The sequence below is a fragment of the Mus musculus genome, chromosome X, assembly GCF_000001635.26.
Source record: "Mus musculus strain C57BL/6J chromosome X, GRCm38.p6 C57BL/6J".
Classification (NCBI taxonomy): domain Eukaryota; kingdom Metazoa; phylum Chordata; class Mammalia; order Rodentia; family Muridae; genus Mus; species Mus musculus.
Window position 1 is genome coordinate 104,273,088 of NC_000086.7, and position 12,505 is coordinate 104,285,592.

General features: G+C 36.9%; 1 protein-coding gene across 1 annotated transcript in view; it reads right to left on the minus strand.

The window, feature by feature from the left end:
- Nucleotides 1–7,477: 7,477 nt before the first annotated feature.
- Abcb7 (ATP-binding cassette, sub-family B (MDR/TAP), member 7) overlaps nt 7,478–12,505 on the minus strand; it is a 133,282-nt gene continuing 128,254 nt past the window's right edge. The window contains exon 16 of the mRNA NM_009592.1: nt 7,478–11,171. Within this exon, the coding sequence (NP_033722.1) occupies nt 10,956–11,171 (216 nt within the window). The 3' untranslated portion in view covers nt 7,478–10,955. The remainder of the gene's footprint in view (nt 11,172–12,505) is intronic.

Genomic DNA, 12,505 nt, shown 5'->3' on the forward strand with positions numbered 1-12,505 from the left:
TCCTTATGTTTTTACTACCTTTATCAGATTAAAACATTTTTCTTCTATGCCTAGTTTATTAAGCATTGTTTTCATGAAAAGGGTCTATATTTATTAATTTTTTCTGAATATCGAATTGACCATATTAATTTGGTAATTTGTTCTATTTGAATATTTTTACAATGATTTTTAGGTGCTAGATTACTTTGCAGAGCTGAGATAAACCCCACTAGGCATATTGTACAATCTTTTTGAAATGCTATAGGATTCTGTCTGCTATGGTTTGAATTTGCAATGTTCCCCAAAGGCTCCTGTGTTAAACTGCTTGTAACTGCTGGTGGTGCTATTTTGGGAAACTGTGGAACCTTTTGGAAGTGGGGACTAGCTAGCAAACAAGTCACTAGAAGGTTATACCCTGGCCTGTGGTCCAGACCTGGAGGTCTGTTCTATGAACAGCTCTACATTTCTCCCTCTTGCTGGCACATTTGCTAGTACTTTAAAAAAAAATCTGTACTTATTAATGTTAGAGATATATTCTCTGTGTGTTGTCTTTAGTTGTGTATCAGAATAACAATGAACTGTGAGGAGTTCCATTGTTTCCAGTTTTGGGCAAGTTTTTTTTTTTTTTCGATTTCTGTAAATGTCATTGTTTAATAAAAATGAAAGTGGTTTACAAAATGGTTTGGTCATGGCTAACAAGGAACAGTTTCTGATGGGACAAGGCATTACTACTACACAGAAGGACACTAAGTCACTATTTTTAATTCCTCCAGGATATTTGAACCACATACAATAAATTCCTTAGCTACCTTCCATGTATGTAAAGCTATCATCAAACACTTTATGAATATTGAAGATACTTTAATATAGATAAGCATAGTTTGGAACCTGGACTCTGAGACTGCATACAATTCTGATTGGGCAAGTTTTCGAAGTGTTGGTATTAGTTAATTGCTTCTTTAAATGTTTGGCTGAATTAAGTGATGAAGCTGCCTAAGCCTTGTTTGGCTTAGTGGGTAGTTTCCATTACTTAACTTTTTTGTTTGTTTGTTTTGTTTTTTCGAGACAGGGTTTCTCTGTGTAGCCTTGGCTGTCCTGGAACTCACTCTGTAGACCAGGCTGGCCTCGAACTCAGAAATCTGCCTGCCACTGCCTCTCAAGTGCTGGGATTAAAGGCGTGTGCCACCATGCCCAGTTACTTAACATATTTGTTATAGAGCTATTCACAGTGGGTATTCCTTCTTGCATAAGTTTTGATGGGTTGAGTCTTTCTTCATTTATTATTTCTATTTTATATCTTCTGACCTACATCTTGTCATTCCCCCCCCCCACCAATCCTGACTCTGGCAAGTAGTTTTATTCATTGCTATTCATTTAAATTTCCCATGTGAGAACATAGATTACTTTTTTCGTCTCTGGTATATTTAAGTAAACATACTGTTGTTCTCTAAGTTTACTCATGTTATGACAAATGGCAGAACCTAAATATATACAAGGAAGTTTAGAAAAACTCATGATTTTGTTGTTTTTTTACTCAGTTTCTGTTGTTTCTTTAACTTTTGCTGTAATATTTGTTAATTCATTTATGATCGCTTATTTTGTTATAGTTTCTTTTTTTTAAATTTATTATATGTAAGTACACTGTAGCTGTCTTCAGACACACCAGAAGAGGGCGTCAGATCTCGTTATGGATGGTTGTGAGCTACCATGTGGTTGCTGGGATTTGAACTCCAGACCTTTGGAAGAGCAGTTGGGTACTCTTACCCACTGAGCCATCTCACCAGCCCCTTGTTATAGTTTCTTAAGGTGGAAGTTTAAATTATTTAAATACAGACATTGCAAATGATGAACTTCCCTGGACCAAGACCTCTCACTCACTGAGTGTTCTAAATTCTCTCTCCCTCTCCCTCCCTCCCTCCCTCCCTCCCTCCCTCCCTCCCTCCCTCCCTCCCCCCCCTCACTCTTTCTTTGGCCTATAAAGTACATTGTTTAATTTCGGTAATCTCCAAGTTCTCTGTAATGGTAGTTTCTAATTTTATTCTTATTGTATGTTTTCAATTATTTTAAATTTACTGAGGTTTGTTTTATGTTCACCACATGTGCTATGCAGAAGGATGTTCCATGTGCACAAGATGGAATATATTGGTCTGGGGTAGAGTGTTCTGCACGATCAGTTAGCTGATACAGTGTTCAGATTACAAAATCACAACTTGACATACAGTAGGACCTTAATATTTCAAACCAATTGACAGTCTCTACCTTTTGTTTCTATATTGTTGAATTGTTACTGATAGTTATCTGATCTCAACAGTTGTTTAGGAAACATTTATACTTTTGATTTTTTTCTATATGCTTCCTCCTTTAAGACTCCTATTCCTCTTCTATAGCATTCTTTAGTAATTCATAACCTTTTAATGGTGTTTTAAGTGCATGCTTAGAGTTATTTTCTTGGTTTTATTCTAGAACTTCCAATATACAAACTACAGTTGCTATGAGTTAAGAGCAATGGCCATGTCATATCTAGAATTGCACAGCACTCCTTAAGAGAATATACTTCATAATTAAACTATGCAGTCCAAATGAAAGAAAGCACATTCCTCTGTTGCTCCTTTACACACTCTCATTTTTATATTATTGTTATTGTCAAAAATTAACACAATATAATCACTACATTTAAAAAAGCAGTAAGAGTTGGGCGTGGTGGCACACGCCTTTAATCCCAGCACTTGGGAGGCAGAGGCAGGCGGATTTCTGAGTTTGAGGCCAGCCTGGTCTGCAAAGTGAGTTCCAGGACAGCCAGGGCTACACAGAGAAACCCTGTCTCGAAAAACCAACCAACCAACCAAACAAACAAAAAAGCAGTAAGGAAGATATAAATAAGCTTGTGATATTAGCTTATAATGTAAGATGTATGGTACTCTCCACTTGTTCCTATGGGTCTGAGATATCGTTAATAAACCATTACTCTAAGACAGCTTATTTTCACTCCAACAAAAGAATGGTATAGATTGTTTTATGTATTCCTTGTAAGTTAAGGAAAGAAAAAGAAATGTTATATTTTTATATTTGAATGTTATAAATGTTATAGAAAGTATTAATGTGTCTTACAAACCCACTAGACTGCCTCTACTAGCACTGTTTTTCTCCTGTAGATTTGAATTACTTCCTGGGTTGTTTGTTTTGGACCATTTTTGCTTGTTTTGCTCATTTGTATTTCTTGCAGATTTACTGACAATATATTTTAATGCAAGGTGTCTGGAACCCCCTTGATTTTATCTTCAATTTAAAATGATAGCTTGAGGTGAAATTACAAGTAACATTTTGTCTTTTTCTTCTTTGGAAATTCCATGCATATATGCAATGCATTCTTTCCTCCTCCAATTCCCACCAGACCCTTCTAATCAACACATCCCCCTCCCAACTTTATGTCCTGTCCTGTTTCTTTATAACCCACTGAGTCTAATTAATACTCCCCATATACTCATGGATATAGAATCATTCACAGAAAAATGGGTACCCTACCAGTAGTCTCACTCCGCAATAAAAATTACTCTTCCTTCCCCAGCAGGCATTAATTACCAATAGTTCCATGATTAGAGTGAGGCCTTGGGATTCCCTCCAGTATCCACGTGGGAATTTGGACTGGCTTGACCTTGTGAAGGTAACTACAGTTGCTATTTGAGAGCAATGGCTATGTCATATCTTGAATTGCATAGCACTCCCCATCTTCCAGCTTACTTTCTTTCCAAGTCCCCTTTTCTACAATGTATTTGAGCCTTTCATATGTGTGTGTGTGCATGCATGTATGCATGTGCATGTGTAGGGGCAGTGGTGGTTAAGTTTTTTGTTTTTGTGATGTATGTGATATATAAAATCTCCCATTTAAAGCTGATCACTTATTCTCAGTATCTTGGCTAGTTGATCACTTATTCTTAGTATTTTGGCTAGTTCTGAGTCTTTTTTTATCAATAACTGATCACTGCCAAATGATGTTTTTTTTGACCAAGGTGAAAACACAAATATCTAGAAGGCAGTTTGACAGAATATTCATTTAGCAAAGCAATAATAGAGGTTCCCCCTAGGGTCTATGACCTCAACTAGACATGGGCATTTGTCCAAGTTTACAGTACCTGACATGAATTCCTTCTTGTGGAATGGGCCATAACTCTAATCAGAAGGTAATGGAAATCATGCCACCACTGTACCAGTGGGCATATCTGGTTGGAATACTTTTGAATGAAACATTATTTCAGCAGTTTGAATGCCACTACTTTGTCTTCTGGATTTCTTGCATCTGATCAACTGTTGTTAGAAATCTGGGATTCCTTTGTATATGAAGATGACTGGCCCACTATGGCAGCGCTTAATATTATGTTCTCCATGTTTGGACTAAATTCTTGTTTTCTTTTGTGTCTTACAATGCTCTTCTTGGAACCTGGATATTTTAGATGGACTCCTATGCAATTATAGAAACAAATTTTCTCCTTGATGATTTGTAATTTTCCAACCTCTAAATTGACTGCTCCCAGGAAGGCTTTCCCTCTTTCATTTCTGCTCAATATCCTGGCTACTGTTTTGTTTTCTGCCAGTTCCTAATTCAGCAGATCTCAACTTGTGTGTTGAGATCCTTTACAGAAGTCTCCTAAGATCATGGGGAACTATATATTTACATTATGATTCATAACAGTAGCAAAATTACAGTTATGAAGTATCTATAAAATAGTTTAATAGTTGAGGGGTCACCACACCATGAAGATCTGTATTTGAGGGTCACAACATTAGAAATGTTGAGAGGTACTGTCCTAATTGATCTAAGACCTCTACTGCTTTTCACTATGAATGTCTTTATTAACGGAGTTCTCCATGCTTTCAAATGAAGTCAGTTATCCACAGATGGATCCATCTATCCCCCAATGACATGTATTTCCCCTTGATCAGAAATTCTGCAATACTGAATTGCACTGGAGTAGGTCCAATTTTAAGTGAAATTTCCACCCTGTGAATAAGTTGGAGAAGAAAAATTAGCATGATTGTCCTCAAATATGGAATACTCAACTGTGGTTTGAATGTATACTTTCAAGTTTCATGTGTTGAAAAAAGTTCATGTTAATGGCATTTGGTGGTGGGATCCCAGGGACGTAAAATGAGATCATGACAGTGTGAAGCCCATGATGGTACCATTGTCTTTGTAAGAGACATGGCTATATGCTCCCTCTCTCTTCCCCTGTGTATCTTCTACTATGCTATGACACAGCAAAAGGGATTTCATCAGATATTAGCATCATATGATTAGCATCACAGCCAAATAAAATTCAAATCTTTATAGCTCACTTTTTCATGTTTTGCCATGGCAGCAGAAAATGGGCTAAGACACACATACAAGAGGAAAAGATAGGATGTAGATTAAAAAAGAAATACAGGTAGCTCTGATGACAAAAGAAAACTACAGCCTCAAGTAGGAAACTGGGAGATGAGGTCCTAGGTACCCCCACTATCTTCATGGTCTTTTCCACACCTGCTCAGAGCAGCACGCGCAGGTTAGAGCTTCCAGCACAGAGCATATGGAACATAGCATTTTTTAAAGGCCACAGTCTTTTGCTGTTCTTAAGATTAGACTGTCTTAAATGTTTTTCCATTTCCTATACGTCCTTAGGGCATTTTCAGAAGCTTTCAATAGACTATTTTTTTTCTTTCAAGCAATGAAAAAATAGGTATATATATATTTTTTCTCAAGACAGGGTTTCTCTGTATAGCCCTGGGTGTCCTGGAACTCACTTTGTAGACTAGGCTGGCCTCGAACTCAGAAATCTGCCTGCCTCTGCCTCCTGAGTATTTATATTTTCAAAGTATGTGCATGCAAAGTGTGCTTGTGTAGTTATGTGCACATGAGTACAGGTAGGTGCCTTCAGAGGCCAGAAGAGGGTGTTGGATTCTTGGAAGTTGAGTTACAAGCAGTTGAACTGCCTGGTGTAGGTGCTAGGAACTGAACTTGGGTCCTCTTTCAAGAGCAGGTATATGTTCTTAACCACTGAGCAATCTCTCTGGCCCCTAAAACAAATTGTATTTCCGCTAATTTCATCCCTGTTAGGTCCTGGGAACCTCTTGGGTCCCTGGCATCTGGGACTTTCTAATGGCTACCCCCAGTTCCCCATCCTACTTACACATCTCAAAAATATTAATCCAGAATTGCTCCCACCAAAAGGAAATGCAGGGACAAAGAGTGGAGCAGAGACTGAAGGAAAGGCCAGAGAATGCCCCACCTAGGGACATCCCATCTACAGACACCAAACCCAGACACTCCTGCTGATGCCAAGGGCTTGCTGACTGGAGCCTGGTATAGCTGTCCTCTGAGAGGCTCTGCAAGAGTCTGACCATTACAGATACAGATGCTTGCAGCCAACCATCTGGGTAAGCACAGGGAACCCAATTAAGTAGTTAGGGCAAGGACTGAAGATGCTGAATGGGTTTGCAGCCCCATAGGAAGAACAATTATCAACCAACCGCACCCCCACTCACCCCCAGAACTCCCAGAGACTAAACCACCAACCAAAGAGTACACATGGAGGGACCCGTGGCTCCAGACACATATGTAAGAGGATGGCCTTATCTGACATCAATGGGAAGAGAGGCCCTTGGGCCTGTGGAGGATTGATGCCCCAGTGCAGGGGAATGCTAGGGCAATGAGGCAGGAGTGGGTGAGTGGGAGGGTGGATAGGGGAGCACCCTCATAGAAGCGGAGGGGATGGGGCAGGGGATAGGGGGGGGTTGTGGAAGGGAAACTGGGAAGGGGGGATAACATTTGAAATGTAAATAAATAAAATAACCAATAAAAAACTCTAAAAAAAAGCAGTTATAGTGTTGCTTTGTTGGCGAGCAGGCCTGTGGAGCTCCTTACTTCTCCATTCTCAATGCTGACTCCCCCCTACTTATTTTCAAATGTGATTTCTGAGTGGAAATGTGGTACAGCACAACAATTGACTCTCAGGAACTGGGGTTTTCATCCAGTGCAGCAGTTTCTCTTGAAGTTCAGCTTCCTCATTTATAGAATGAGAAAAAAAATGCATTAAATGACCTTTCAACCCTATGGTTTTATGAAAGAGAAACAGAAAGGCACCAGTGAACATTTTACTGTAGCTATATGAGAACATGAAATATGGAAACAATCTGTATTTTTTTTTAAAGTTCCAATCTGTTTTTAATTAGAATACAGTTCGTTTCCAATTCTACCTAGGTAATCAAAATGCAGGCAAGACATTTCTCCACCCCAAGCTTTCCCTCCTAATCATTCCAACTGAGAAACTGGGGACAAGTAAGAAACTAGGTAGGGACCTTTTACTGGTTGGCTATCAAAAATTATGACAGCTTAAGGCTAAATAAAACCACTATAATTTGCCACCATTTTATCTACATAATGAACTCTGCAAATGTTTACTTTGCTTTTGAAAAAATGTCAAGTTTTCACCTTTTGTATAAAGCCGCAAGGCCATCTTCCCAGAGTGCTAGTAATTACCTGTATTTATTTCAAGTGTATAAGGTACAAAAATCAGCTTCCATGAACATTGCAGAAAAGTGATTTCCACCAGACACTCATTTCTAGGCACAAAGACATTATGTTTATTCAGTAGTGATTATCTGCATAGGTTGCTATAAACAAGAGAACTGTGCTAAGGTAAATGCTTGGCTGAGATGTTTTGTCTTAATCAGCTTTATCCAGAGTGTTTCACTCAATGTTATGATTTATCATACAATTTACATTCCAAATCAATACACTCATAGAGGGGAAAAGAAGGAATTTTTCTATAATTAAAAACAAACTATAATTACAAACATATTTAAACACTCTAAACTGCTAATTCACAACAGAATACCCTGTAATAAGTTACAAGATGAGGAAATTAGGAATATATTCTAGCAAAGGTTGCTACTTGGTGACATATTCAGCAAGTAGGAAGGATAGCAACAAGATGGCAGCAGGGAAAAGGCTCTAGAACCAAGGAATCACACAGTTTTTAAATACCTAGCACTTAGAGCAAAACAAGTTTTAAAAAACAACCATCCACTCAAACTGAGATCTGTCAACATAGAGGGGAAAGACAAAATGTTTCTCTTAAGGTATATAAAAGACGCAAATCCCTGCAGAGGAAAAGGGAATGCATATCTTGAGCTTGTTCATGTCCAGATGCGAAGCTCTCCCTGATCACAAAGAAGCCCATCTGCATACCAAGACAGTCCTATGTTAAGAGCGATCAGGAAGGCATCTGGCCCCGTTTTTATAATCCTAAATTACCTTGGTTTCAAGTTAACTTTTGTAAACTGGAATTCCTTTAGGAAGAAAATATATTTTTTAATATTTAAAATAAAGAGAGGTGAGAAATGAACCCCATCATCTTCCTCTATTTTCAGAGCTCAAATTATTCATCCCCTAGTACATTTAAAAGAACATTCCTGCAACACTAATTTAAAAAAAATACACACATTATCCTTTTGTGTAATTCTGTAATGTTGTGATGTAAAATTAGGATATTATAATTAAATGCCCTTTTCTTGGCATTTCCTATAACTGAATCATCCCAGAAAGCTTTTCTTTCATCTTAATCTGTCTATTATTTCCCTCTATAGAACTACCTAAGGATGATGTAGTTTTTAAAAAGATGTCTTTAAGACTTAGTTATGGCCTCTGCACCAAGTGTCTTTTTCAGGTAATTTAAGTTTTGTTAGCTGATAACAGGTTAATGACTACAGTGGCCTTGGGACCATCTGCAATCATATGAAAAAAAAAAGTTTCAAAATCCTAGTGGGGAAATTATCCCTACCCTGAAAATATTCCTACTTCCCTGGAGTAAAATGTTCTCCATATCACAAAATAACTTGCTTTGAACACTGCTGTATACATGTCAAGAACAATTCTTCCTAATGATTAGTACACACTGCTTGTCTGTGTAACTGAGTTTCATCATCTCCATCAGCATCAGTGTAAACATAGGAATTAACACAGAAGCAAGACGTTTATATACATTTAACCACATCTCCTAGAACGGACCTGACTTATTCAAAGGATGTACTCCATCTCCCCTTGAGAACAGCACTCATACCTATGTCTTGAAAGTAAGAAATACCAACAAACCAAACCAAAGCTGGTTTCCAGTCCAGGACATACCTTCAACTTTAAAAGCAAGATCCCACATAACTTACTTTGCTATCAAAGACTAAATGAAATACTGGCCTCAGTTTATCAAACTATTGTAATATAATTGAAGATATTCATTAACTAATACTAATTTACAAATCAAAAAATAATAATCTCTCCCATACTAAATTATCATTAACATTAAAACCATAACGTTATAGGCAGTTTAGGACCTTTCCTGAGAAATCAAACCACATTACAAATGATTATGTGGCAAGTCACGATAGACATGTGTTTTGAACAAATTTAATTCATACTGAATCAAGAGAAGAACTTTCTTTCTTTTTCAGCTTTAAGAGACAGGGTCTTCCTATATTGTCCAGGATAGCCTCAAATTCCTGACTTCAATTTCCTGATGTGGCTCCTGGTGCATAGTACCATGCCTAGCTTAAAAGAACAATTTAAAATAAAAAAACCGATTTATTTATTTATTATATGTAAGTTCACTGTAGCTGTCTTCATACACTCCAGAAGAGGGCATCAGATTTCCTTATGAATGGTTGTGAGCCACCATGTAGTTGCTGGGATTTGAACTCAGGACCTTTGGAAGAACAGTTGGGTGCTCTTACCAGCTGAGCCATCTCACCAGCCCAAGAACAACTTTTTAAGTGAAATGTGTATCTCGTTTTAATAATTATTTCTAATATGTAAAATAATTTCCTATTTTATCTCAGTAAAACTTGAATATATCACTTAAGTCTTTTTTTACATTAGGCTGAACAGAATTCATTAAATTACGAATAAGAAAAAGCCTTATAGTAAACAGCAATTCTGAAGTATCACTATAGATTAAGATACCTGGTCATCTAAACAGTGTATGTATATATGGAATCCTTTGCTTTTTACCAAATGTTTTAAGGAGTTGTTATGTGGACACTGGTTTAGATAAATGTATGAGCGTGTACACAGACACATGTGTGGGTGTACAACATCCATTTTACTTCTGTCTCTGTATAACTTGATAGCCAATGCAGTGCACTGAAGTTGGAAATAGGAAAGGCTATTAACTCCCTAAGCTTTTGGGATCATTCTCAGTATAAATAACTCTCAAATGACATCAAGGTTCATGAGACTTTAGAGAAAAATTAATTTTCATTTAAAACAAAACTTTTGGGGGTAAAAACAAAATACTAATCACTAGATAAGAGCAACAGTGGTGATTAAAGATAACATGACTTTTTTTCTAAAAAGGGCACAATAAAAAACTGTAATTATAGGTATCTAAAAGTAAAATGCCCAAAGTACAAATATAGCTCATTTTTTGATAAATTCTAACTTATATGTTTTCAAACTAATTTTCAGATTGACAAGGAAATATAACTGGAAGGAGGAAAGAGGAGAAAAAAACCCCTACACTTCTGTTTTTATTCCTGTTTAATTTTAAGAGAAAAAAAATGGTCTCCTTACAACTTGTCAGCATAAAGGAGGTTTTTAAAGACTACTTAAATTCAGAAACACTCTAATTCACCTCGTTATTGATATCAAATGGATGTCAGACTTCAAACACAGTTGTAAGGTAAAATCAAGTGGTAACAAAAATTATGTATTGAGCACGCTTGGGGCAGGAACAAGAAAATAATTTGGGGATAATTATAGATGTCACATTCAAAAGATGGTGAAAGACATAAAAATCCAACCCTCCTTTAAATAAATCATATTTAATAGGATTAAAGGAATGGGAATGTATGATTTGTGTTTTTGTGACCTGGTTCTACTTCAGTGCAAATGCTAATGCCAAACAAAACCAAACAAGACAACAAAAAGAGAGATAAGAAAATGTCTGTGTTCCTTAGCAGGAACAATTTCCACAGCCTTTCACACTGTTGACAATTTCTTCTTGGAGCTTCTTTCTTTCCTCCTCTTTGGAGAGACTCTCTTTCTTTGCATCCCATCCGAGGCTATCCTGGTTCTGTACACGGTTGCTCTGTGTATGCCACATCTCTGAATAGATACTGCTAGAGTTAGCAAGCAGACCATAGTGGGTACCACGTTCAGCTACCTTCCCCTACAAAGAAAACACAAGGTAAATGTGGACCAAGGTCAGTTAACTAGTCTAATATGTAAAAGTATACAGTAATTTATGAGGAACTATTTGGAGGACCTGTGTTCATTAAACTGCTTCTTCTAAGTCCTCACCCATAGCCCCGGCGTGAAAGCTGCCGAAGGAAGGCTTCTTCCCTGACGCGCTCCTCTGCCCGTGAACAGAAATGATGAGACCCCCAACAGCACAAACACCATTTTACGTAAAGGAAATGAAGCCTTACTGTCTGATTCTCATTTTGGAAGGTATAAAGGGAAGATTAAAATTCTAAAAAGGTGATATTTTCTGTAATCAGCAAATGTTCAAATCAAAAGCACTGTTATTTATGTAGGGATTTAAAGGATTTAAAAACAATATTGTGAAATCCATGTGAATTTTGAAATAAAATTTCATGAAATAAAGAAAACTTAATGAAATTAGTTTATTCTGTTCAGTAGCTCTCTTTGCTAACAATACCTATTAAAGACAGCATTTCATTAATTTGACATGGGTTCCATACATTGACCCACAACTAATTTGTTAAACACGATGAGAGAATTTGTCACTTTCACAGGCATTCCTATTGACAGGATTTTTCCATATATTTCTGTAATATTTATAAAGTTTATGTCAATGCTCAAATGCTGGATTTGCACACATATATGGATATACACATATATGTTTACTTCTGTTTCTTGATTTATTGATTTCTGGCATTATTTATCAACTTGTTAAGGAAGTTGTAGATGATTCAACTTCCCCTTCTGCTGCATTCTTCACAAATTACAAATTCTGCTTCTGTTCATTTTGTTATGACTATTCAAGTGTTTTGTGTTGCTTACTTTATGGACTATGAATTTTCTGTTGAATCACGTAGGTGCTAGGATTTTAGACACATTTTCTCACAGGTTTTTTTCTACCTAATATTACTTTACCTATATACACAAACACACTATATTTGTCAATCTGAGCATGAGTTGTAGATATCAATTATATTATATTCCTAAATATTTCATTAGTATGTATCTCTTAAAAATAAGGAACGCTTTTACATGCCTGGTATAATCATATCATACCCAAGAAATTTAACGACACATTACTTTAATATAACATATACTTCATTTTTAAAAATTAATTAATTAATTAATTAATTAATTAATTATATGTAAGTACACTGTAGCTGTCCTCAGACACTCCAGAAGAGGGAGTCAGATCTGATTACGGGTGGTTGTGAGCCACCATGTGGTTGCTGGGATTTGAACTTCAGACCTTCGGAAAAGTAGTCGGGTGCTCTTACCCACTGAGCCATCTCACCAGCC